This window comes from Camelina sativa, chromosome 12 (assembly GCF_030686135.1).
Source record: "Camelina sativa cultivar CO46 ecotype springtype chromosome 12, ASM3068613v1".
Lineage (NCBI taxonomy): Eukaryota > Viridiplantae > Streptophyta > Magnoliopsida > Brassicales > Brassicaceae > Camelina > Camelina sativa.
This window is the reverse complement of record NC_141891.1, coordinates 38,597,731-38,624,843: the sequence shown is the minus strand read 5'-3', so window position 1 is coordinate 38,624,843 and position 27,113 is coordinate 38,597,731. Positions and strand designations below refer to the sequence as shown.

Here is a 27,113-nt window from a genome sequence, read left to right as displayed (position 1 = left end):
ACACTCAAGAATACAATTGGCTTGAAAGAACGGTTGGTTAAGGGTGCGGGAAACTGTTCCAAAGATGGGAATCAGCTACTTGGATTATTAAGGGTGGTAAAACGGAGAAAGATAATCCAATTATGTATGTGGTATCCATGAGTTCAACTTCAATGCATAACATGATAATTGCAAGTCAGGATTAGGTTTAGGTAGATAGGGAATGATGTCAATTCAAAACAAGCTTCAATCAAGACTAGAATGCAATTTTGAGAATTCAAAACCTGGTTCAGTCTTACATTTCAAGTTCAATCAACATGCATCAAAGAACTAAAAACAAGGGCCTTGATCCTATCCTATTGAATTCAGCATGTTAACAAGGTTACAATCATCATCAACCCCTATGCTAAATGCAACATTCCTAAATGAACAACACTAGACTCAATCCTAATATGCAAATACAAACTACATGAACACTCTGTTTTTGTGGAAATTTTTGAAATTTTTCAAATTTTTATGACTTTTCTATGCAAATAGATGAATGCAGACTCAAACATGACATGATGCAAAAATTTGAAATAAAAATCACAGAAAACATCATCAGATACATCATCTCAAACCCTCCCCCAAACTTAAATTACACAGTCTCCTGTGTAAGAGAAATTTGAAGTAGGATTTGAGAATCATAATAGAAACAATGCAAGGATGAGATGGTATATACAAAAGAAATGTAGGAATACCTTAGTAGTAAAAGAAGGAGTCGGTGCTCGCGACGGCGGATCGAGTGAGATGATGGTTGGTTCCGGGAGCAGCTACAGTTCGTTGTCGATCGAGTGGGAGTCTTGGTTGGTTCCGGGAGCAGCTCCGGTTCGTCGTCGATCGAGTGGGAATCTTCAACACCGGATCGAGTCATAACGTCGTCGAGGCGTGGCTAGGTCGAGTCGTCGGCAAGAGCTTCACGAGAGCTCCTCTTCTATTGCTACATTCCATGTCTGCAAAACCCAACACTCTGCTATTTGTATTTTTTTTCTTTTGCCACTTTAGTTGGCCATACTCCCTTCTGTGGATTCCTGAACAGCAGAAAACGAAAAACAAAAATTAAAAACACAAGATCCTAAATTGTATTTACAGAGATACCTTTGGGACTTCCTCCCAAGTGAGCTTGTTTAAAGTCTCTAGCTTGACTTTGCATACTCCTTATGCTTTGGGAGGTTCATAGAGAGGCTTCAGAGACCCCTCTAGAATGTCTTGTCTAGCCAGATACTCTTTAACATTCTGCCCAGGTTCAACAACAAATGAACTGCTCTTCTTCATTATCCCAAACCTCTTCCTTAATTTCCTTGGAGGAGAACTTCTCATTGTACCTTGGAGCTTCTTGATTTGTCCACTCATCTCCTTCACCTTAGCTGTTAACTCTTTCACTGAATCCCTTAGAGTCAGAGTATTTTGGAGTTCATACAAACTGTCAAGCGCGGGAGGACTTGACTCTTGCGGTTGGTGAGGTTTAGGAAGCAGGTCTTGATGCTTAGGGAAGGTAACGACTGCACTCGAGTTGGAGAATGGTCGAGTGACACTTTGAGTTTTCTCTTTGGTTACCAAAACCTCAGTTTCTGCCTCGTTCACACTCTCAAAGATGTCAAACCCAACTTTATGATATTTCTCTTCAATCACGAAGGTCTGCCCATCAATAGTTGGTTTCTTCTTAGAATCCTTGATGTCAAACTTCATCTTGAAGTTTTTACCCAGATTGAGATCAATCATCCCTTTCTTGACATCAATGACTGCTCCAGCTGTAGCTAAGAAAGGTCTTTCCAGGATTAGTGGATCTTTAGGCTCTTCATCCATTCTCAGCACCACAAAGTCAGTAGGAATCTCAGCTTGTCCAATTTTGATGGGCAGGTTCTCTAGTAGACCATGAGGCAATCTAGTAGTCCTATCAGCCAATATTAAGCGGAGGTTGCATGACTTGTATTCGTTGAATCCTAGCCTCTGAGCTACAGAGAGTTGCATGAGGCTTACTGAAGCACCAAGGTCACATAGGCACTTTTTGAAGGCCAATGGCCCTAGAGAACAAGGCAAGGTGAAAGAACCAGGGTCCTCTAGCTTATTTGGGATAATCATCTTCTGAATAACAGCTTTGCATTCATGAATAACCCCACCTATGTCATGCACTACCCTCTCATCTTCCAGAGCCTTAGCTTGAGCTCCTTTAGCTATCTCCTCCTTCTCTTTGGTCCTTTATGTTACCAAATCAGTTAAAAACTTTTGATATTGAGGCACAAGTGCAAATGCATCAAGCAGAGGCATCCTAAGTTCAATCTCCTTGACTTGGTTTTCAAACAGAGTTTTATACTTCTTAGTAAGCTGCTTCTTAAACCTCACTGGAAATGGTAGAGGTGGCTTGTATGGTGGAGGAATGAATCTCACAGGTTTATCCTTGGGAGCAGCGGGTTCTTTAGTAGCTTCAAGATCAGATTGCTTGGCTGACTTAATTGGATCCTTGAGCACCTCGACGGGATCCTTTATCTGAACTACAACTTGAAGAAAATCCTCCCCATCTAAACTCTCATTGTCCTCAGTGAGCCGTACATCTACAGCTTGGGTGGTGATGGCATGGATAGTAGCATAGTCCTCGGGATTTTGAACTGCTTTTCCAGATAGTTGGCTAGGTGTTGGGGTAGAAGTAGAAACAGTCTTGCCTTCCATATACTTCATCTTGGAGTTAAGAGCTTCAAACTTGACATTAAGATCATTGTATGAACACTCCATTCGCTGACTGAGTTCAGCAAACTTCTTAGCAGTATCCAGAGATCCGCTAGCTTGACCCTGAAGAAGTTGTTGCATCATTTGCTTCATTTCTTGATCTGGGGCTGGAGTAGGCTGTACTGGTTGAGGGCGGAATCCTGGTGGTGGTCCTGAGGGAGCTTGGTAACCTTGCTGGAACTGTTGTTTAGGGACGAATCCCTAATTGTAAGGCACAAAAGGTATTTGTTGACCTTGTTGTTGCTGCTGAGGAGGGTACACCTGATCCTGTAGATTTGCAACGTTGGTGCTCCGGTAAGAAAAATTGGGGTTCGTCTGATAGGGGTTGTAACCCTTGTTGTTTCCACCTTGATTATGGATGTAGCTGATCTCCTCAGACTGCTCACCCGCCCCATCTTGGACGTAAAAATTTTCACCCTCAGATACTAAGTGGATGCTCTTCTGTTGATTGAGCAACAGGCGGTCAAGCTTCTCATTGACGTTCTTGAGGTCCCTCTTGTACTTCTCCTCAGAACCAGCGTCGCCTCTAACTGTGCGGTCTTCATTGTAGTTGCCATCAGACTGGGCGAGATTTTCAACGAGTTGCCATCCTTCATCGCCGTCTTTGTTCAGGAAGTTGCCGTTTGAAGCAGTGTCAAGCAGCATACGTATCTTTGGTAGCACACCACGGTAGAGAGTGCTCAGCAATGACTCGTTGCTGAATCCGTGATGGGGACATTGGCTATGGTAACTCTTGAAACGCTCCCAGGCTTCGCAGAATGATTCTGAGTTCTTCTGAGTGAAACTGGAGATGTCATTCCTGAGACGTGTTGTTCTAAAGTTGGAGAAGAATTTGGCCAAGAATGCTTTCTTGCAACCATCCTAGGTGGTGATGGATCCCTTGGGAAGGTTTTTCTCCCATTGATGAGCCTTGTCTCCCAGGGAGAATGGGAAGAGGCGCAACTTGTAACCGTCCTCACTCACGTCGTTGATCTTTGTGAGACTGCACAGACGGTCGAACTCATCGAAGTGGTCGAGTGGATCCTCCATAGGCAACCCATGGAACTTGTTTCCTTGGATCATGGAGATCAGACCACTTTTGATTTCGAAGTTGTTGTTCTGCACGGCAGGAGGGACGATTCCAGTACGCTGAGTATGAGTGTTCGGTGCATCCCCAGCATCAATGTTTCGTGGTCCCGGATGTTGTCCATTCTGTTGTTCCATAGTGACTGGTACGGGATGAACGTTGGAAGTACGAGCTTGTCGTGGTCGTTGCAACCGATTGATTTCGTCGATAACAGGAAGGAGATTCTGATGCCCTCTTGATCTGGTGTGCATGCAAGGTTGCAATCAACAGGTACCTGAGGTGCAAGACAAACAAGCGGACAACCAAAACAAGTCAGTGCCCAGAATGATAAGTGTAAAAGAACTTAATCTTGCAAAACTTGAAATCTTAAATGTAGCAAAACGAATCCCAAACGGCAACGGCACCAAATTGATACTAGGATTTCTGTGCGCCTTAGCATGTCTCAATTAACCTTATGTAGTTGTAGTACTTAAGGTGTCAATCCAAATGGGAAACTTTACTAACAATTAAGATGCAATCAAGGAGTCACAAGTTAAGCCAATTCAAAGAGAGTGTTTGTCTAACAGTCCTAGAATGATGACGATACAAAACGAAAATAAGTCACAGAATTAGAAACGAGAATGCATGACAAGAAGCGAAAATGAATAAAAACATAAACGAGTCTAAGCATGAACTAAAAGGCAAGAAACGAAACAGTCTCAGGAATGTAATAAAAATCATAAAGAAAGAGGTCCTAAGGGTGGGAGTAATTGATGTCGGTGGAGTATCCTAGTCTATAGAGTATTTAACATGCCACAAGCAAACCATCCCTAAACAATGAACATCACTTCTTAGCTAATCCAATCTCTTGATAGAAGCTACTCAAACTCGACCACTTCCAAACCTAGCTCTCGCTAGAGAAACATGATCAAGCATGGCATGAAAAACAAGTTCATTCACGTCAACAAACATCCTAGACAACTAATCTCTTAGGCTAGGAACGTAAGTCTCTGGCACTAGTTGGTCAGACATTTCATCGAACACCTTTTGGATGCGGAAATGTCTAAAACCCAGTTCCAATTGATCAGAGAGAAACTAGTATTTCTAACTCTAGTCCAGAAGGGAATCATACAATCAAAGCTTAAACACTCTACATCCTAAGATCCTCCACCTAATTTATCCCACCCTCAAGAACTACCACACTACTCAGATCCGAAAATCATCATCAAGGATAAAAACTCATAAAACATTGAATCAAGCATCCTAAGATAGATAAAAATGAGATGAACAATTTTGTAGAAGAAATCGAATCAAAATAGTGAAATAAATTCAAAGGTATCGGGATACAAAGTGTCAAGCGTTTTTGGTGGCTAGGTAAACCTTAAGGGAAAGAACAAAAACGAGATAAAAGCTAAGATACTCGAGTGAAAACTTAACAAAACGTATTTATAGGAAAAACATGGAAATCTCTAAAACATAAAACGATAATATAGAACGTCGGTTCGGGAATCCTTCTCGGATGCGTCTTCGGGACAAAACCAGGATGTCGGTTTAAGAGCATCGATCGAGTCACATCATGAGAGTGCCGATCGAGTCACGACGTGAGAGTGTCGATCGAGTCGCGACGTGAGAGTGTCGATCGAGTCGCGACGTGAGAGTGTCGATCGAGTCGCGATGTGAGAGTGTCGATCGAGTCGCGGCTTGAGAATGTCGTCTGAAAGCTGCTGATCGAATCGCGACGTGAGAGTGTCGATCGAGTTGCTGCTTGAGAATGTCGTCAGAGAGCTGCTGATCGAGTCGCGGCTTGAGAATGTCGTCTGAGAGCTGCTGATCGAGTCGCGTCTTGAGGGTGCTCAAGAGCCATCTTGGGACGTCTTGGTCGAGTCGCGTCTTGAGGGTGCTCAGGAGCCATCCTGGGACGTCTTTGTCAAGTCAAGTCTTGAGGGTGCTCAGGAGCCATCCTGGGACATCTTGGTCGAGTCGCTGCTAACATCCGATCGAGTGGGAGCTTTCCTTTGCGTGCGGGTCGAGTCGGACTTCTGAACGTAAGTGCATCCACTAAAACGGAGATAACTCATGAACCACGACTCCGATTGGTTTGAAATAAATTGCATTGGAAAGATGACTCAATTACCTACAACTTTGATGAAGACGTCAAAAGCTGAATCCCAAAGTAAAATCTTCACTCGACTCGATCAAAGACGTGGAAGCTTGCGTCGTTGGGTAGTGTAGATCGAGTCGCTTAACTGCTTTCCAGATCCTTGTTTGCATTTGATGGTTTGGACACCTCCTAAAACACCTGAAACAACTCCAATATGCAAGATGCGTGCAAGACCAATGCAAAGACTACCTAGATATGCATGTTATGCAAAAGAGACTAAAAACAATACAAAGCAGCGAGTTAAGAACAAAATGAATGACAAATGCATGATGAAAAGGTGTAAAATATATACATATCAATATGTCTCTTTACTTTAACATTTTTGTAGTTACAAAAACGCATATATTAGTCTTACATACTCCTATCTTATATATTACAATAGTCTTTTTGAATAAATTATTTTATTGGTGAAAAAAATATGAGACAGTCTATTTTTTTATGTTTTTTTTTCAACAATATTTTTCTTTGTGTGTAAAGGTGAGTATTTACATTTTTATTTCGAATTTTATGATATATATATATACAATTTCCTTATAATGATTTTTTCTAAATTTTAAAACTGTTTAAATATTTTAAAAAAATTAGGTTTTTTTTCTCTATTTTACTTTTATATAAAAGCTTTTTATGGTAGGTTTTGAATTTTTACACTTTTATTTTTTATAATTTAAATAAATTTAAAATTGACATGTGTCAACATCTGAATGATACAATTGACACATGTCACGATTTTGTTAATTAGTAATTTTGACATCAAACTTTATATAATAAGATATATATTAAAATATTATAGTTAAACAGTAATATTATGAAAATTAATTTCCAAAAAAGATATTAACAATTACATGTATATTTCATATAAAATTGAATAGAAACTTCATTTTTCATTTCAAATTAATAATGCGTATATAACCCACGCTATAGTTTCTATTACTATAGTATTATATATGAGAAACTAAAACTGAAAATAGTTTCACCAATGCACAATGGTCTTAGGACAGCTTTATACTCGGCTCCATATGGTTGGGACAAAAATTAATATCTATTGCCATACATTTTGTGAAGAAAAAAGCCATACGCTACCGGAGAAACGGAGGAGGCGAAGATAGGATCAGGGCATTGCCTGACGATTTGCTCGTGAGGATTTTGTTATTGGTTCTCACAAAGAATTTAGTGGCTACCATGATTTTGTCTAAACAATGCCGGTCTATCTGGACGATGGTGCCACGACTCTCAAATACTTAGAGAGCAACAATGTTACAAAAAAAAGATTTTGTTGCCGTTTACTTGGTGAAAGTGAGCGACGACCAGAGTCTATTTGGCGGTTTCTTAACGAGTCAATTAAACTACACAAAGCACCTGGGTTAAAGATTTTGGATATAGAACTCGGCCCACATTGTCCTATTGATGCTAATGTGGGAAAAGTGGTTAACATATGCGGTTGATCGCAGGGTCCGTGAACTAGAGTTCCAACTCATGTGGTCCGCAGAGCCTATTAGCTTGCCCAAAAGCCTTTATACATGTGTTATGCTTGTGTATCTGCGTCTTCCCAACAAGGTTTTTGTAGATGTTTTTCTTTCTCCCGTATGTCTCTTATCCCTCAAACATCTTGAACTTGTCTATGTGATATACAAAGATGAAGATTCTCTTGCTAGGCTCTTATCGAGTTCTATTCTCAATTGTTTGTATGAGGTGCAACATGACCAAGACAATGTTACAAAGTTCAGTGTCAAAGTACCATCTTTAGTGAGCTTCAAGTATTGTAATGTGGAACTAGAAGTAGTAGCTAGAGGATATACTTAGGATCTTTGGTCATAGATTCAGCAAATTTAAAGGAATTCGCCATCTTTGATATTTCGACGAACATAACTCATGCTCGATCGAGAACAAGCCTCGCCTTGAAAAATTTATGAAATCTCTTTCCTCGGTCAGATATCTCGAGATATGTCTAAGCCTTGCAACAGTATTTCTTAACCTAACTTTTTATTTATTATTATGATCACGTTAATTAATAACTGCCACCATATTTAACTTTTTTTTTTTTTTTTTGATAAACCCTATCGGCTGATCCAGTGTTTCAGAGTGGATTTCTCTCCGAAAGGCTACCCATTGTCTGTCTCGAATTTGGAATGCTTTCCGACTAATGCCAGAGGGTAGTAAGACCACATGCATTTCTGACTACAAGATAAACCAATTGGACTAAGACTCAACTGACAGACTTTCCACACAACTATGATTTTTGTTTTCAGGTCGAACATGGGTTAGTTCCTTCCAACATTTCCCCAGCTCTCCCATACCATTGGACCACAGCTGTGCGGGCCAGAATTTACTTATGTATTGTGTTCATTGCAGGTTGCCTTGTGTCACGCAATCAACTTCTCACAGCTGACATATTGTAAAATATGCCCGTTCAGTTCAAATTGTTTTGAGCCATTAATGTCTTTGCTACAAAGTTCTCCTGAACTAAAAGTTCTTCTCATCGACCAGGTTTGTGCCTGCGCATGCATTAATTAATTAACAAAAGGGAACTTCAAAATTAATTAGGAAACATGCATGTTAATAACTACATTATATTCCTTGATGTTGTTCGCTTTTCTTCACAGGGACTTATCAAGAGAATGAAAGCCTTTATACTTTCGTTTAAGGAACCGGATGATGTACCTCTATGGAGGAACAAGCCAAGAGAAACAAGTATTAAGATCCACTCAATTAGAGTTTAAGAGCTCGTTGACACTTTGATAGATTACATGTAGAGTCATGAATTAATTGTACTACCAATTCATATTGCTTTCATTCTTAGATTAATTTGAAGTAGAGTCGTCACAAACTCTGAATTGGCCTTTAGGTACATTATCAAATTACACTGATTGCATTTTCCTAAATATTTATTCTTTGTCTATTCTTTTATAATGAAGCAAACAACACATTTGCTCTTCTAATAATCCGTACGTATTCATACAAAAAATCTGAGAAAATATATATTAAAAACAAAAGGTGGAGAAAATGACGGAAGCGTAAAACCACACCGAGCTCTTCCTCCTCCAATTTCTAGTTGTTGAAGCTTCCGTCATTTTCTCCACATGTCAAATATTAGATATGCCAAATTTCAACAGATTAGAGTACGTTTTAAGAGGAAACTTTGTCACATCATAAAAGAAGATTCGTTATGTTCCTATATATTTGGTTACGTTACTCCCGTCTCCCCCGTGTATCCTTTTAGAGCTGATAACTAGAGACTAGATAGGAATCATAGGATATGAAAATTTGTATCTATATGGTATACAAATGTGTATTTGATAAAGAAGAATCCACAACGTACTATGTAATGTACTACACAAGTTTCCAGCATCTCTTGTTCAGCCAATTCTATATTTTCACATGTTGCAGACTTCAATCAAACCATCCTCATGATCATATAGACATAGACAAATCCCGTGAATGGAAGGAAAATGGAAGATATTAACAGCATCGGTAACAAAATATTGTGTAAATGGAAAACTGGAACAAAAAAAATGGAAGCACAATAATCAAACATATCTTATTCAAACAAAAAATGTAAATATAATGAAACATGGAAAGAGAGAATCATAAAAGGGATCATACGAACCGTCTAATATAGTAATATGTATACATAAGAAAGAAAAGAGAAGAATATAACAAAAACACACAAGTGCATTGAGAAAAAGATGCTTCGAAACTCAAAAAACAGTGCCCAGCGATTTCTGAAGCGAAGAACCATAAGCTGTCCGAGATATGGAGTTTGAAGATAGGATCAGTGCATTGCCAGAAGATTTGCTTTTGAGGATCTTGTTATTGGTTCCAACAAAGGATGCAGTGGCCACCATGATTTTATCGAAACGATGGCGATCTATATGGACAATGTTGCCACAACTTGAGTACAGAGATGTTGCTCACAGAACAAATTTTCTTGGCGGTTTTGGCCGTTTATTTGGAAAAAGTAAGCGACCAGAGTCTATTTGGCGGTTTGTTAACGAGTCACTTAAACTACACAAAGCACCTCAATTAGAAAGTTTGAATATAGAAGTCGGTCCACATTGTCCTATTGATGCTAATGTGGGAAAGTGGTTAGCATATGCGGTTGAGCGCAGGGTTTTGGTACTATGTTTTCAGCTCATGTGGTCCGCAGAGCCTATTAGCTTGCCCAAAAGCCTTTATACATGTGATACGCTTGTATATCTCCGTCTTTCCAACAAGGTTTATGTAGACGTTTCATCTCCGGTATGCCTCCCATCCCTCAAACGTCTTGAGCTTGTCTCTGTGGTATACAAAGATGAGGATTCTGTTGTTAGGCTCTTATCGAGTTGTCCTATTCTCATATATTTGTATGTGGGGCGACATAGCCAAGACAACGTGACAAAGTTTAGTGTAAAAGTGCCATCTTTGGTGACCTTAAAGTATGTTAATCTGAACCCAAAAGTAGAGGATATTGAAGGAACTTTGGTCATAGATTCAGAAAATTTAGAGGAATTAGCCATCGGAGATATTTCGACAAACTCATGCTCGATTGAGAACAAGCCAAGCCTTGATAAAGCAGGTTTATGCTATTTTAGTTATCCTGATGAAAAGTTTATGAAATCTCTTTCCTCGGTCAGATATCTCACTATATGTCTAAACGTTGAAACGGTACTAAGTTTAAACCTCACTTTTTTATTTATTTATTGTTATGATCACATTAATTAATTAATTAATTGCCACCAGATTATACAACTTACTTATGTACGTGTTGTGTTCATATTGCAGGTTGCGTGGTGTCACGCCATCAACTTCTCACAAGTTACAGATTGTAAAATACATCCTTTCAAGTTAGATTGGTGTGAGCCATTCGTGTCTTTGCTTCATAATTTTCCTGAACTGAAAGTTCTTCACATCGACCAGGTTTGTGCCTGCACCATGCATTTATACAAAAGGGCAGTAAAAAAGACCTAGCAAACATGTTAATTGTTGTTGTTTGCTTCACAGCAGGGACTTCTCAAGAATAAAGACTTTCCACTTTCGTTCAAGCAACCGGATGGTGTACCTCTATGCTTGTCAACGAAACTCGAGATGTTTGAGTGGGAAGCATATAGAGGAACAAAGGAAGAGAAACAAGTATTAAGATACATACTTGCCAACTCCAAGTGTTTGAAGAGAGTTGCAATCACTCTGAAACCAACATGGAAGTGGAATGAAAAAAAGATGATCAAGGAGTTAAGATCCATGTATAGGATTTCAACAACATCTCAGCTTCTTCTCTACACTTTATTGTAAGTTATTTAAAGTTGGAGATACTGAACTCACTGTATGAGGAGGCCTCTCGAGTAACTCATTGACATATTGTAACTCGTGTTCTTGGAATTATTTGTTTTAAACTGTACTCGTAATTCATGTTGCTTTCATTCTAAGATTTGGAGTAGTATATTACGTAAAGAGTCACAAACTCTGAATTTGGCTTTGGTACACACATTATTAATTTTTCCTAAATATTTTTGTTTGCATTTTGGTTAACATTTTATATTGTTTTGTCTCTTCTTCTTTAATATAGTTTTTTTTTGTTTTTTAAACAGACGAAAGAAAATAACAAATTAGCTTTCTAATAAGTCGATCCGTACGTATTCAATAAAAAATCTAAAAAAATTAAAATTTCTAAAAAAGTTGGAAAAATGACGGAAGCCTAAAATCACACCAACCCTTCTTCCATTTTGTAGTAGTTGAAGCCTACAGCTTCCTTCTTCTTCTTCTTCTTCACCTAACTAAACCTTGCATTCAGATTTCTCTCTCTCTCTCTCTCCAAGAATCTGCATCGTCTTCTCAGGTTAGATTTCTCAATTCTTCTTATTTCAGATCTCTTTCTTTGCTTTTTTTTTGTTTCTCCATGATCGTTAATCGTGAAAGTAAAATGAGCCAAGGTTTGTTCTACGATCCGTTTGATTTTGTTTTTAACTTTTTGCTCTCTAAATAGATTTATATATAGTTTGATTTCTGAAAGGTTTATCCTGTAACAATTTCTCTGGTTTTTTCTTTCCGCTGATGAGATTTGATCTCTGTGATGAAACCGAGGCTATGCACATTTTTTTTTTTTTTTTTGTCGAATTTTTCTCAGTTTTTTTTATATATATAATGGTTCAAATTCTGATACAAAACCTTTAGCTCATAGATTTGTTCAGTGGTGCAATTTAGTTTGACTGTGAGAGACTTGACTCTTATTTTTGTGTGTGTGTGTGGAATTTTAAGCTTTTGTAGAAGATGGGATCTGGTTCTGGTCAATGGCACGTTGAGAAGAGGTCTACGTTTAGGAATGATTCGTTTGTTAGAGAATACGGTACTGTTCCAGAAACTGGTTGTCTTTCAATCGTAGTTCTTGGTGCCTCTGGTGATCTTGCTAAGAAGAAGACTTTTCCTGCTCTTTTCAACTTATACCGTCAGGTTTGTTTCCATATCTCTGCAACTAGTAGTAGTACATGTGTATAATCTCTTTTGTTTGATTTATATATTATTAGTTATGACTTTTTTTGTTCTGTTTGTATGTATGATGAGCAGGGGTTTCTTAATCCAGATGAAGTTCATATTTTTGGGTATGCTAGGACTAAGATTTCTGATGAAGAGCTGAGGGATAGGATTCGTGGGTGAGTTCTGCAGCCTTTTCTTTGTACTGATTTGGTTATTAGCTTGAGTCCAAAAGTTCATATTGAATAGTTTTTATGCAGATATCTTGTTGATAAGAATAATGCTGAGCAAGTTGAAGCTTTGTCAAAGTTCTTACAGCTGGTTAGTCTCTATTCTTTTCAGGATGTTGATTTTATAAATAGAGTCATTTTTAACGATACCGGAATAAACGAGTTTCTTGTTCGAATTTGTGTAGATTAAGTATGTGAGTGGCCCTTATGATTCTGAGGAGGGTTTCCAGAGATTAGACAATGCAATTTCCGAGCATGAAATCGCCAAAAATAGTTCGGAAGGATCCTTTAGGAGACTGTTTTACCTTGCACTTCCACCGTCTGTTTATCCTTCTGTATGCAAGATGATCAAGACGTGCTGCATGAACAAATGTGAGTCCCTTTTTCAGCTGTGGAATTTATTTCCTATATACATATGGTTAACCTGCTTGAACCTAAGGCATGTATTTCAATCTACTAGTCAGTCTCTCTACAATTCATGTAGTTATATTGACTCATGACTTCCAGCTGATCTTGGTGGATGGACACGGATTGTGGTTGAGAAACCATTTGGAAAGGATCTGGAATCGGCAGAACAACTGAGTTCTCAGATTGGAGGGTTGTTTGATGAATCTCAGATCTATCGTATAGATCATTATCTTGGAAAGGAATTGGTTCAAAATATGGTAACATGCTTGGCTATTAAGGTTTAGTCATCAAGCTATTTCCTTAGACAAGTCAATGATTATATCCCGTTCATCTCTTGCAGTTGGTCCTCCGATTTGCCAATCGCTTCTTTTTGCCACTATGGAACCGTGACAATATCGAGAACGTGCAGGTGAGACCTGCGTAGCCAAGACAGAAATAGTCAGACTGTTATTTAGGATCGAATGCACATAAATTTCAACTGCTTTTCTTGCAGATTGTTTTCAGGGAAGATTTTGGAACTGAAGGGCGTGGCGGGTATTTTGATGAATACGGGTAATACTTTCTTTTTTAGTGTCTTCTTATTCTTCATATTATCATGTATAGTGTTAATGAGATGACTCCAGTGCGTTTCTAATGATATCTGCACTTCTTGCTTCACAGAATAATCCGTGATATCATTCAAAACCATCTGCTCCAGGCAAGTATACTTGATATATTTTTCCTGATAACAAAACTTTATTGTACATCTATGTGATTGTTTTTTCAGAGTTTCTCTGTTAGTGAAAATGCTTTCATGTATTAACTAACTGAGTTCATAATACTGTAGGTTCTTTGCCTTGTTGCCATGGAGAAACCAATTTCTCTTAAACCTGAGCACATCCGTGATGAGAAAGTGAAGGTGATCAATATTTGTTTTTACCACTTTTAGCCATTATATCAAGCCTTCCTTGCCTCTTTTCTTTGAATTCATATGATTGGGAACATCACCGTTCGATCTAGTTATATTTTCCTTACAAAGTCTCCTTAGCGAGTTTACATGGATTGATTCATACAATCATTTACATTATCAAAATTTGACGTTACTGATTATTTTAGTGAACTTCAGGTGCTTCAATCGGTGGTTCCAATAAGCGATGACGAAGTGGTTCTTGGACAATACGAAGGATATAGGGATGATCCTACTGTTCCAAACGACTCAAACACTCCAACATTTGCCACAACGATTCTTCGCATACACAATGAAAGATGGGAAGGTACCATGTCCCTCTTCACTCTTAATCTTTCCATTTGTCAGTCAACTCGGGAAAACCACATCCCAACTGTTTGCATGCACCTTCCAACTGTTTTGAATCATAACTTTTTTCGTAAACATGACTGAGCATCTTGTTATTGAATGCATATAAATCATCACGAAGATGAGAAGAATTGTACGTTTGACATGTTCACATGATCATATATGTGTCTTTACTCCACTTTTCATGCTCAAAGCCAACTTTTCCGAACCTAAAAACACATTATGACACCTTAAAAACAAAAGACAGTAGTTTAGTTCATCTGATTATCCATCAACTGGATAATTTTATTCTCTTTAAGTATTTACTCTATATAAAAGTCCACTTTTATTGACATGCTGATTGATATATATTTTCCAGGTGTTCCATTTATTCTAAAGGCCGGAAAGGCGCTGAATTCAAGGAAGGCAGAAATTAGAATTCAGTTCAAGGATGTTCCAGGCGACATATTCAAATGTATATTCTTACCCTGACGCCTTCTTGTCACTGTGGCATAAGTGCTTTTATTAGAATTTTTGAATTGAAATCTATGTACTAAAGACTCTCTTGCAACAGGTCAGAAGCAAGGAAGGAATGAGTTTGTGATTCGCTTGCAACCTTCAGAGGCAATGTACATGAAACTAACTGTAAGTATATGATGAACAAACAAAAGAAATGTACTAATTACTCTGACCTTGAACCATTACAATGAACCATGACGCTTTTGACTACACAGGTTAAGCAACCAGGTCTAGAGATGAATACTGTGCAAAGTGAACTGGACTTGTCGTATGGGCAACGGTATCAAGGTGTCGCGATCCCTGAGGCATATGAGCGCTTAATTCTCGACACGTAAGAGAGAATTTGTATAAATTATATACTACCACAATACTCTTATATAATCTAGCTGGCTCCTGTTCCTCCATGTTATCTTCAACCAATCTGGTTCCCATCTCTCTGCAGAATCAAAGGCGACCAACAACATTTCGTTCGTAGAGACGAATTAAAGGTAGAAACATTTTCTTTCACCGCCCTTGAACCATAGCAATCTCTGAGATCTCCTTTTTGTACACTACCTAATGTATAGGCAATACAGACATGTAAACTTTCGCATCATACATTTCAGGAGCTAATTTGGTATGCATTTTGATAATTATTACAGGTTGCGTGGGAGATCTTCACGCCACTACTTCATAGGATCGACAGAGGAGAAGTGAAGTCAATTCCATACAAATCAGGAAGCCGAGGACCAAAAGAAGCTGATCAGCTGCTAGAAAAAGCTGGTTACCTTCAAACTCATGGCTATATCTGGATCCCTCCTACACTATAAAACCCTACGTAATACACGATACATGTATCTCCACGTATATGTATAAAATTATGCATCTCTTTGCTGAATAGTTCCCACAATGAGTTTGGTGTTTGTACGTGAGACTTACTACTTCATCACATGACACTTACTTCGTCTTGTGTTTGCGAAGCGGCTTTGTAGAAACAAAATAAATAAAATCTTTATCTATACCATAATTTAAATTTAACTTTTGTTGTGCTCGTTTAATGAATGAAACCGATGACACACACAAGTTCCATGAGTTGTCGACAGTTGAAACACACAACAAGTTCCATCTAGAGTTTGTTGAGAGTTGTTGACACATGCATACAAAGAAGAGTTTGTTGACGCACACAAGTTTAGCGTAAGCTTATTCAACCTAAAACATTAACAAAAAGGATCCTCACATAAAGTTTGAAGGGCAGTAAAGCCTACTGTTTTCATGATTTTTCTTCTTTGAGTGCCATGTTTTAAATAATTGTGATTCCATGCGGATAGATTTGGCTCATTTTATTTGCATTGAACGCTCCTAGGTACCATCTAAATTTACTTTTTCTTTTTCATGAATCCAATTCACAAGCAGGCTTGTTATAATGCTTACAGTGTGTATTAAACAACGTACTTACAGTATAATCAGAACCCATTTTTGGGACGTAGAAGCACCAAAAAGCATCAACTCATTTATTTGTTGAGAATTAGATACTCAAACAAGATGAAGGAAAAGAAAGATTTCTTAAGTAGAGTATAAATTTCGGCGAGATTCAGAACACAATAATGACAACTCAAACAACTAGTTTCTTCTTTTCTTCTTCAGAGTTCATCAGAAAACAAAAGAGCATTTTACCTTTTTGATTCAATCAGATTCACAACTTGATCATTAAAATATCACAAAATGCTCCCCAAACCAACCTGCAGATATCACAATACAAAGTCTTCAGAAGAAAAAAAAAGCACAAAACAACTTGATTTTATGGACTCTAACTCTAAAGATTCAGATTAAGGTTTTACATACCATCATATCTGATAAAGATCAACGGTTCAGAGCAAAGAGCATGCTCTGGCCACCGGGTAAGTACGCCACATTAGGAGACCTAGCAAGTGTAGACGCAATCTCCCTTGAAGCCTCAATCCTCCTGAGCTCGATAAGTCCCATACCTGCTTTAGCCGTAGCGTCAGAGATCAACTGAGCAGCTTCACTCTCACCTTCAGCTCTAATAACCGCAGCTCTCCTCTCTTGATCAGCTTTCATCACCACAAACTTAGACCTCTCAGCCTCCTGCTGAGCCACTTGTTTCTGCTCAACAGCCCTTGAAAACTCAACACCGTAAGACAAGTGGGTGATGGCAACATCTTCAAGCACAATGTTGAATTCCTTGGCACGGTTGATTAGTGACTCTCGAACAAGCGCTGAGACATGAGGACGCTCTGTTAGGAGCTGGTCAGCGTTGAACTGTGCAACCACAGCTTTCAAAACCTCATTTCCAATCGAAGGAAGCACTTTCTCGTCATACTCTACTCCCAAGGTTTGGAATATGTGTGGCAGACGCGACACCTTCACAATGATTCACATCACATAAAACACACTAATTTATATAGACCTTTCTAAGGTGATTAAAACACGATAGAAACCAATTCATCTCAGATGATTAAAGCAGAATAGGTACCAATTCATCTACAATGATTAGTAGATCAATCAAAACCCTAAAACCCTAAAACCCTAAATCCAATTCCGAAATGAAAAACATCTCAAAGACCTAAATCAAAGCGAGTTCTAGTTCGAGAATCAAGAAGCGGAGTATAATTTATGATTACCTCAGGGCGAGAGAGAACACGAAGGCTGAGATTAACCATCTGGAGATCCTTAGTACCAGAGATTGAAGAGAAGGTGTGAGGCTTCGTGCGGATATCGAAGATGTGAGGCCTCTGGAGAAAAGGGATCAAGAAATGAGTCCCTTCACCGACAGTCTCATCCAACACTCCCCTGAATCGATCGAAGAGCACAGCTCTCTCTCCACCGTCAACGGTGAAAAGAGACGTATTCAGCACCGTCGCCGCCGTTCCGAGACCGAAAGCCGCCTTCGCCAAATTGGAAAGGAACGAAACCGCCGCTTGTTGGCTTCCCATTTTTTTTTTTTGCGTGTGACTGAGATTAGCTTGGATCGAGAGAGAGAGAGAGAGATTTGAGACGACGACGATGAGGAAAAGAGTTTTTGCTAGGGTTTAATAAAATGATGATTCTGGAACCTACCACGGGAAATTATTTAATGGGCCAAGTATTTTAGCCCAATAATATGAGATCAAAGCCCATTAATTGTTTTTAGCGAATCTACTGAATTCTTTTTTTGTCAACCCTTCGATGTATGTGAATGTGTGTGGCCCATGGGTTTTTGGATTGAAGAAAAGTGGCTGTCGCTAGCAACACAACTTCTAAGGAACTAATTTTCTCTAAGCTATATGCGGATGGTTTTTGGAAATATGATGTTGTTTGTTGTAGTTTGTGTTGTTGTGTGGGTTCTACAGTTCTTTGATGGGACAAGGGATTTTTTTTTTTTTTTTTTTTAATTAACTTTCATTTCATACATTACTCCTTGAAAGGGACATCGGAACATACATCAGTGCCTCCTATATGAGTAACACCTACAGCAAAAGGAAATACAAGAAAGAAAGGCAATCTAACAAGTGATCACCTCCAGAGCTCGTTAGTCTTGAAACATTCGAAACCAAGTAACTAAAGCTGTGTCTCTTGGAACCTGTGAGATGAAACCTGGGACTTGAGATCTTAAGAAGGGCTCCAAGCGACTTCGGATTATAACCTTGGTCTCGTTAATCAATACGCCTGGGGATCGGGAAACCGCATTGTGTAACCTTGAATTCCGCTCCTTCCAGAGTAAGTAAACGACAGCTTGAAAGGTCAATCGTAATATCAATGCCACATTCTGATCTGCACAAAGATTCTTCAACCATATTAGTCCTTTAGGAAACAATATGGGAGGAGAAACCCCAGCCCTTGAGTAAAAATATCTCCACACTTCTGCTGAGTAGTCACAATCGAAGAATAAATGCTGCCTACATTCATCCTGTTGAGCACATAATAAACACAAAGATGGGACTGCCATTCCCCATCCTATAAGGCGATCCCTCGTATGAAGTCGATGCCTTGCCACAATCCAAGTAATGAAGGCATGTTTTGGTATCCTTCCCTTGGAACACAAATGACTCATACCAATCCACTCATTGCCCTCGGGGATGTAGATACTCCCAAACTCTCGCTGTAGAAAACCTGTTAGAAGCCTCTGCATCACCAACTTTCCACAAAAACTGATCATCTTGCCCATCCACCTCCATGTTCACGACAGATGGATCCGGAAGACAAGCCTTTACCAGCAAAATTAGAGGATTCCTGCTACGACTTCCTAAAATCCACCAATTTCCATTTCTGACTGCATCTGCCACAATTGCATTCCTGGAAAGGCCCGTAACCACCAATCCTCTCTCACCTGCCAACTCTAGTAATGGCCCCAGACCCGTCCAGTTATCACTTCAGAAGTTGCAAGTGATACTTGTGCCCAATCTGCAGACTATAAACTGTCTGGCCAGAGGACGTAGCTTGCATATGCTCTTCCATACCCAGCTACCAGAGGTGATATTCTCCATTTCCCAGAAGTTCTCGTGAGTTAAAAGGTTCCTCCTCACCCAAGATACCCAAAGAGAACCCACGGAAGCGAACAACAACCAAATGAGTTTTAACCCCAGAACCTTATTCCAAGTCGACAACCTTCGCACACCCAAACCTCAACTTTCTTTGCTAGTGCAGTCAGACTCCCAGCTTCCTTTAACCCCCCTTGCTGAGTTAGGAGCCCCTTTCCATAAAAAGGCACTGCATATCTTTTCTATCTCCTGGATGCACTGATTAGGGAGCAAAAAAATGGAGGCCCAGAACGTTATCGTCGAATATATGACCGATTGTAGCAGTTGGAGCCTCCCCGCAAAGGAGAGATGCCTCACATTCCACGCAGTGAACCGGCTCATAATACGATCAATGAGGGGACGATAATCCTGCCTTGTCAACTTCTTCGAGGTTAATGTAACTCCCAAGTATCTCACTGGAAGGGCTCCTTGTGTGATGCCCACTCAATCTGCCATTTCCTGAGTTCTTTGAAAATTTCCTCCATCAAGAAATAGGGCGGTCTTGCTTCTGTTGATCCCTAAACCAGAATTTATCATAAAATCCTCCAAAATCCCCAAGATGCACTGCAGAGAGCACTCTTGACCGTCGAAGAAAATCAGAACATCATCTGCAAAGCTGAGGTGAGTGACTACTGGGGCTAAGCACATAGGATGAGGGCCAAACCCCTGATTGAATAGTCCTCTGTCCAGCTTCTTTGAGAGAATATCCATCGCCAGAACAAAGGGAAGAGATGAGATTGGGTCACCTTGTCTAAGTCCTTTCTTCCCCGGGAAATAACCCACCAGTTCTCCATTTACTGCTATGCTAAAGGATGCAGAAGTGAAGCAAGTTTGTAGCCATCCTATGAACTGATCTGGTAATTGCAGAGCATGAAGCACATTCAACAGGAACCGCCAATCCAGGTTATCATATGCTTTCGCCAGATCGACCTGAAGGCAGCCTCTCGTGGTATCCCCTGAGACATGAAAGTCGGTGACCAGTTCCGAGGCTAAAAGCACATTCTCACATAAGAGTCTTCCTTGAACAAAACCAACTTGGTTGTCCTGAACCGCGTCTGAGATGAACAATTTCAGCTTCTGTTTTAACAACCTTGATATGATTTTGTAGATCGTGTTGCAGCAGGAAACCGGCCTAAATTGGGCAATGTTATCCGCCCTTGGCACATTGGGGATAAGAGTAATAATAGTGGCGTTGAAACTTTTGGGCAAGAACCCCGAATGAAAGAACTCCTGAACAGCCTCCACCACTAAACTTCCCACCTCCTACCTGAGCCTTATCAGTGATTATCTCATCGTCCTCTCTTCTCAAGTGCTTAATCCCATTTCTCCCTTGATTGGCTATGACAGTCTTATGGAAGAAGGAAGTATTAGCATCCCCCTCCTTGTACCATCGAATTCGTGATTTCTGCCTATAGAAGGACTCCTGAGCTTTACTGAAAAAATTCCACTTCTTCCGTGCCAGAAACTCCTGCCTAAAGAGAACAGTAGAAGGAGATAACATCAAGGCTGCTTGCACTTCTTCTAACTTCTCTAGAGCTTCTTTTGTCCTCTGCTGAATATTGCCGAAACCCACTCTATTCAATTCTCGGCAAGCTTCCTTAGCGAACTTAAGCTTCTGAGCCAATATAAACAGTCTAGAACCCAAAATGCCTTCCCTCTGCCAAGCCTCTTTGATCCTTTCTTTAAACCTTGGGTGGGTAGAAAGGAAGGAGAAGTATTTAAAAGGCTTCTTACCACAAGTCACTGCTGTTTCTGTACTGACTAAGCAGGGCGAGTGATCCGAATCTTCTGGGGCTTCAAACAGAGCAGTAGCCTCAGGGAACTCCCTACTCCAACTTTCGTTTACCAAAACTCGATCCAATTTTCTCAAAACCGGATCCTCATGCCTGCCATTAAACCAAGTGAAGAAAACCCCTCTACTCTGCAAATCTGACAAAGCATTAATTACTAAACACTCTTGCAACTCAGCCATTCCCGCCAAAGGTAGATTGTGGGACAATATTGAGAAGTGTTCATGAGCAGCCAGAATCTGGTTGAGATCTCCCAACACCAGAAGAGGTAGACTTCTAACTGGTGACTCTTGAACAATCTTGGATATTTCGCTCCAGAGATCTCTCCTCTGTACTTGAGTATTACAAGCGTACACAAACGCCACAGAGAAGCTTTCTCTAGTTGTCGGGTTGAAAACTCCACAAAGCATTATCTGAGGTGTCTTAACAAAGCAAAAAACCGAGACTGCTGGGTTGATTCGACCATTCTCTATACATTCGTAGTTAAACTCACTCCTCCAAACTGGAAAGCTCGCTTGAAAAACATGCCTTGCGTTCTCCTCTCCCACGTGAGTTTCCAAAACACTGCCTATAACCGGCTTATATTTTCGAATCCACTCCCGCAAAAATCTCTGTCGAGATGGGCCATTTAAGCCTCTAATATTATAACAAAAAAACCTTCATTTATTCTGCCAAAAGATGTCGTAGAGCTATGCTCTATCAAACAGTACCAGCCCCATCCGAGGATATATCTCGAATAGGCTAGACAATAGAGGTTACAGAGGAGACCTCTTCCTTCTTCACCTCCCCTTGACTCGGTGGTGGATATCTCCTCGGAGTCTTCTTCACAAAAGTCATCTTGGATTCCAACTTAGCCAGTTTTTTTACACTTTTGACCCCTGGCATCGGTTTTCTCAACCCTGTGCCACCTAAGCCATGGGTCGGAGGTGGTGGCAACACCTTCTTCTTACCTTTCGACTTAGGCTTCACCACAATCCATCCTTTCTCTCCCAAAGGTTCCCTTACAGCCTCCGGAACCTTGACTGATTGTACTTCCTAAGGAACCTGCGAGGTTATCTCGTCCCTAGGAACAAGCCCCGACTTCTTTTCCTTACTCTCCTTTATCCATTTCTTAACTGTATCTTGAGTTTGGGCTGACATAGTCAAGTCACTTTGATGCCTAATCGCCTTCTCCATGGGAGGTGAGCTACGGCTTCTCTCTTTAGCTCTCCTTCTAGTCGCAGCTCTTATCTGTGTTCTCTTGTTAGTAGGAGCTCCGCTTTTTGCCTAGTTACCACTGGAGACTCCTCTGGAGCTTTCTCCACCTTCTGACTCTGTCCCCTTCTTTCCACCAGCAAGAGGGATCTCCGTTTCCGCTATTGCAGAACCCCCCGGAGTAAATTTTCCTCGAGCATCCCATATTTTCTTCATCATCGGTTTCGGACACCGATTCAACAGGTGCCCAAATCTCCCACAATTACAACAGTGGGGAGGAAGTCTTGGATATGACACGTTTACCTTCACCGTGTTCATCTCCGAGTACCTGACTATAATCACCGTTGGGGAGGCCTTTTCCAAGGAAATCTCGACCTTAATCTTGGTACACCCAAAATAATATGGGTCAAGCCTAGACTTCTCTGTGTGTAGAGGCTCGCTTATGACACTCCCTATGACACTAATGCCATCAAAGGAATACATCTGAGGGGGAACATTCTCCAACACTGCCCAAGTTGGAGCTGTCCGCAAATCCTGCATCTCCAATAAGCCATTCGCTGTCCATGGATACACTGAAAAAGCGCAATTTCCAGCTTGCCAGTACCCAACTTGAAGGACCCAATCTCTGGTTGAAACACAAGGAATCATGATGAGGCAGGAGGTATCATCAATTATTCTAACAACGATATTTCCAAACTTTTCCCATGCTGGGTTCAGATCCGAAAAAATCTTTGAGGCAGAGGGGATCAAACCATGGAATCTCGCCACGATATGACCCTTCCATTGATCTGCTGTTTTTAACAGAACCGAGGCTGGTGCTTGAACCATCGGAATTCCATCTTCTAGAATTACCGGCGATGAGATCTTTCAAAGATTCCTCAACGACTCCTTAAACCGCTCTGCTTGTGAGGGAGCTGCGGTAACAGGTGTGCTTTCCGGAATCAAGGACGAGGGCAAAGATACTTGAGGGAAAGGAACCGGTGGAGCCACCGGTAAATGAACCGGTGGAGGAGAAGCTAGATCTAGGGTGGCTACATCTGGGGCGGTTACAGGACTCAGATCCGGATCTGGAGGACGCGGGGGAAACTCCACACCATCAATACGGGTCTTCATGAAACCAGAAAGGAAGGAGGGAGGAGGAAGAAGAAGATTTTCGGTGAAACGGCGAGAGGCCATCCTCCGGCGAAGATCTGCGAAAGAAACCGCAAATCGCCTTAAACGCTCTCAAGCACGCAAATCGCCTTGAACATTAATTGACATATTCATGTCATGTTGGTTGTTAATGTCCCCCAGTTGGTCTACAAAAATAGTCGTTAAGAGTATATATGGGTTATGACTTGTGGTTTTTGTTCACATTTTGTGACTATTCTTTGGATTTCAGTAATATGATTACAAACCACTGCTAATATGATTAACATTAGTTTCCATTTTCCAGTATTTTGTGTTGTCTCATAATCTATGGGTCATCTCAATTTTTTTTTAATGAGATCGAATAATACGCCTTATTGAGTATTGCAAATATTTTGTTCGGGCCTGTAAGTCAACGTTGGTGAACAAAAAGCATTACTCAAACACTAAAAGTTTATAAATGAGAAAATTCATACTTTTCAAATATCACGGCAGGAAACGTTGTTGTTGCTTTTTTTTACTCTATAACTTTTGAAAACTATTTTCTTCCTTAAAAAAAGAAGTCGTAAAACTTTAAATTGTAAATTCTAAGATTAAGAAATATAAAGTTTATGTATGTCTATAGACATATATATTCTTGAAACCTTTTTGTGACTATTTTGACCAACAAAATGTGTTTTTTTAATAAGGAATTTGAAAATGTATATGTAATCAGAATATGGCCACGGTTTAGGGTAGCATGGGAATCAAAACTTAATACGAAAGCATAACAGTTTCCAAATATTTTATCCTTAACATTATTACTTATGTATTCAGTTAAATAATACAAGAGTCATCAATTTAAGTCGTCTCGAATACTATGAAAATGATGAAGGAGTTTTAGTTGTAAAGTCACACGGTGACCTCACCACGTTATCGAAATTGTCAAATGTTTCGGTGTCGAATCTTGTAGAGGTTTGAAAATAACAATATACTAATAGTTATATTATAGAAAACTCCCTCAGTTTTGATTATCAACTTAAATATCTTTGAAACCAAAAGGTCAACTTAAGATTGAGCTAAATTTAGTTCTTTCAACATTCTGACTCCAAGCGGATATGTAGTCATCAATATTATCCAAACAGGTAAAATAAACAACCGAAATGAAGGAAAGCTGATAATTTGACTGTTGCAATTTTGAGTCTTTAAAAACCAAATGAATTTTTTCAAGAAGACTCGGGTTTTATCAATTTTGTTTAATTAATTTTGAATTTTGCATCTGGATTTTATCTTAAAACTAATATGGTAAATGACAACAAAATTCTTTTGATCTTTTTGTAAAAAATTCTGTCTAATTTCGGTATGTATGAGAAATTGGCAAAAAAAAAAAATATATCGTCGTGTATATCTACTTTCATACATTTTTTTTATAAAAAAAAAAAAAAAATCAAACTTCAAAAAAATGTGTATACACTAAACATTGAGTTGAACTATCATCTGAGAATGCCAACGGTAGATCAACAAATTTATTTCGCATTAACAAGAACTTAACATATTGTTTGTTTAACCAAATAATAAAAATGGTATTAGAAAAAATTGGACTTAGAATTTAGCATGTGATCCTTGTTGATTGTATTGTTAGATGATTTCATAGAATATATTTTTATAGAGGGATAAACCAATAGTAATAAATACACAAAACAATATATTAATATAGAATTCTAAGATGATAGATCACATACTTTAGTGATGAAAATAAGAATTGATATAACAAAAAATATGATGTGTTTTCATGTTAACCACAACATAGTACATGTTTTAAAAATAAATATGAGTTCTTAAATTTAAAATTCCCCTTAAAATATCTAGTGATAACTTAAATATGGGACTAATTTCATGTATATAGTGGCAACATTCTTTATTCCAAGCTACGATGCTCATTTGTCGTCTAGTGCATATAATTTTGCATTCACCCATAGTCGTTATTTATTTACAAACTAAACTAGTAGTATAAGATATGTAATTATGTGTTCACATTCGTACAATAATTAGAAAGAAATGTACATTATGTACTACGTGTCCGTGGTTCAGATCGAAACTCTGGTTGGTGTTAAAATTTAATAACAATTATACAACCAATCAATACAATAAAAACACAATACGTTTCTATCCAGTGCTTACACATCAGCATTTTTGTTGAACATGAAGCTGACACATCAGCTTATTTGTTTACCAATGAAAACATTTCATTAATACAGCTCATATCTCTCAGCCAATAATAATTATTTTTTTGTTCCAAATCAGTTTTTCCAGATTTTTAGAAACTAACACATCATTTAAATTGTGTAACCAATTACATTATATAAAATAATAAACATCATCAATAATTTTCAATAACAAATGTTTAAATTTATAGCCTAAATTTAAACTAAATGAATAAATCATTTACAACTTTCAAAAATATAATAATATCAAAAAAGTATATTAATTATTGTATGTCTATCAATATTTTTCAAAAATAACAAGTATACTGCTAAATTGACAGAAAATGCAATTTTTATTGAATAAATATTAAATATTGTAAGCAACTTAATGATTAAAAGAATTTGTAATATAATGGTTATTCGGTTGAAAATAAATATGTTTCCTTTAAACTCATGTCGATATACCAATAACTCTAATTTGTGACATTGAAAGAAAAATCAATTGTTGTATGAGTTATTCGATTTAATTTATCACTATACATACAATTCTCAAAAGTGGTACTATATATTACATTTCTCCGGCAGTTTTGACGAGGTTATTATAGTGCTAAGGTTTTGTTGTTTCCCTGCAGAAGTGCATATTACTGGAACTGAGACAATGTCTATTAGTTTTTCTTTTGCTAAAGGGTTTATCGGAAAATGATTCTTAATTGTAGACTTGGATTAGAAATAGAGGTAGACTTGGTTTATAATTAGATACACATTTGTAAAAAAAAAATTTGAATTAACTTATTTTTCTCTAGAGAATTGAGTTTACTACTTTACTTTCTTCCACATGTATGTTGTATTTGTATGTATGTACTTCATCTCCGCTTTATGTTGTTTACTTTTCGTGAGTAACCTTAACACATGAGAATGGGACCCAGCACATATATTGTATGAAGCGCTAACTCTTCAGGCCGTACATAGTAATAAATTACATAGGTTTGAGAATTTAGACTCAAAAATTGCTTTAATAGATCTTGTTACGACACATTCATGAAAAAAAAAGTACTAAACCAGAAGTAAAATGAAAAAGGAGAAAGTGACACTTGTTTTTTGCCGCTTTATATAGAAATACAATGCTTTATAGAAGGAATTCTCAAATTCTTATTTATTATAATTCTCAAAATTTTCAGGTTTTTTGTTTATTTTTCAAGGAAACATAGTATATAAATTACATAGGCTTGAGAATTTGGACTCAAAAGTCTTTGCAATAACTAACGACTTTAGATTTTGTTATGACACATTCATCATTCATGTGTAGATAACCCTTAATCCTTTCTATTATTCTTAAACTATATAGCAGTAAATATAAGATATAGAAATTTCATATATGTATCGACCATCTTTTCTCTATAAATAAAGTATTTTTCATTCTAGATTAATTGAAAACGTAGCAACTAAATAAATGAATTTATTATTTGGGTTTAAATAAAATTGAAAACAAACTTGAATGATTTT

General features: G+C 38.5%; 2 protein-coding genes, 1 non-coding gene and 3 pseudogenes across 4 annotated transcripts; 4 read left to right on the top strand and 2 right to left on the bottom strand.

Annotated features, from left to right (window-relative positions):
* The first annotated feature begins 3,442 nt into the window (after positions 1-3,442).
* Positions 3,443-3,549, top strand: LOC147933304 (small nucleolar RNA R71). Its single transcript, XR_015576821.1, has one exon. It is a non-coding gene; the product is annotated as a small nucleolar RNA R71 (small nucleolar RNA).
* A 3,595-nt stretch (positions 3,550-7,144) lies between these two features.
* On the top strand, positions 7,145-8,665 carry LOC147933303 (putative F-box/FBD/LRR-repeat protein At1g22000; annotated as a pseudogene).
* A 1,140-nt stretch (positions 8,666-9,805) lies between these two features.
* On the top strand, positions 9,806-11,213 carry LOC104733932 (putative F-box/FBD/LRR-repeat protein At1g22000; annotated as a pseudogene).
* A 355-nt stretch (positions 11,214-11,568) lies between these two features.
* On the top strand, positions 11,569-15,838 carry LOC104732741 (glucose-6-phosphate 1-dehydrogenase 6, cytoplasmic). Of its 2 annotated transcripts, none has more exons than XM_010452322.3 (16): positions 11,569-11,757; positions 12,186-12,368; positions 12,483-12,568; positions 12,650-12,710; positions 12,805-12,991; positions 13,127-13,284; positions 13,368-13,436; positions 13,521-13,579; positions 13,688-13,724; positions 13,854-13,925; positions 14,133-14,280; positions 14,680-14,775; positions 14,875-14,945; positions 15,035-15,150; positions 15,262-15,307; positions 15,461-15,838. In XM_010452322.3, the coding sequence occupies exons 2-16, from the start codon at positions 12,189-12,191 to the stop codon at positions 15,626-15,628; spliced, it is 1,554 nt and encodes a 517-aa protein (XP_010450624.1). In that variant the 5' UTR covers positions 11,569-11,757; positions 12,186-12,188; the 3' UTR covers positions 15,629-15,838. The 2 variants fall into 2 exon arrangements, with proteins under 2 accessions (XP_010450624.1, XP_010450623.1); XM_010452321.3 differs by having other exon boundaries at positions 11,597-11,757; positions 12,177-12,368.
* Positions 15,839-16,341: 503 nt separating this feature from the next.
* On the bottom strand, positions 16,342-17,879 carry LOC104732740 (prohibitin-3, mitochondrial). Its single transcript, XM_010452320.3, has 3 exons — positions 17,441-17,879; positions 16,641-17,180; positions 16,342-16,537 (listed from the first exon to the last, which is right to left on the bottom strand). Exons 1-2 carry the CDS (start codon positions 17,750-17,752, stop codon positions 16,659-16,661), a joined length of 834 nt encoding a protein of 277 aa, XP_010450622.1. The 5' UTR covers positions 17,753-17,879; the 3' UTR covers positions 16,342-16,537; positions 16,641-16,658.
* A 330-nt stretch (positions 17,880-18,209) lies between these two features.
* On the bottom strand, positions 18,210-21,515 carry LOC109128012 (uncharacterized; annotated as a pseudogene).
* Positions 21,516-27,113: the final 5,598 nt, after the last annotated feature.

Excerpts from the sequence above, each read along its gene's own strand:
- LOC104732741 (XM_010452322.3), top strand. The coding sequence starts at position 12,189 with ATGGGATCTGGTTCTGGTCAATGGCACGTTGAGAAGAGGTCTACGTTT. Across the intron at positions 12,711-12,804 it reads TGTCAAAGTTCTTACAGCTG|ATTAAGTATGTGAGTGGCCC; the intron begins GTTAGTCTCTAT and ends GAATTTGTGTAG. Across the intron at positions 13,926-14,132 it reads TCCGTGATGAGAAAGTGAAG|GTGCTTCAATCGGTGGTTCC; the intron begins GTGATCAATATT and ends AGTGAACTTCAG.
- LOC104732740 (XM_010452320.3), bottom strand. The coding sequence starts at position 17,752 with ATGGGAAGCCAACAAGCGGCGGTTTCGTTCCTTTCCAATTTGGCGAAG. Across the intron at positions 17,181-17,440 it reads GTGTTCTCTCTCGCCCTGAG|GTGTCGCGTCTGCCACACAT; the intron begins GTAATCATAAAT and ends ATCATTGTGAAG.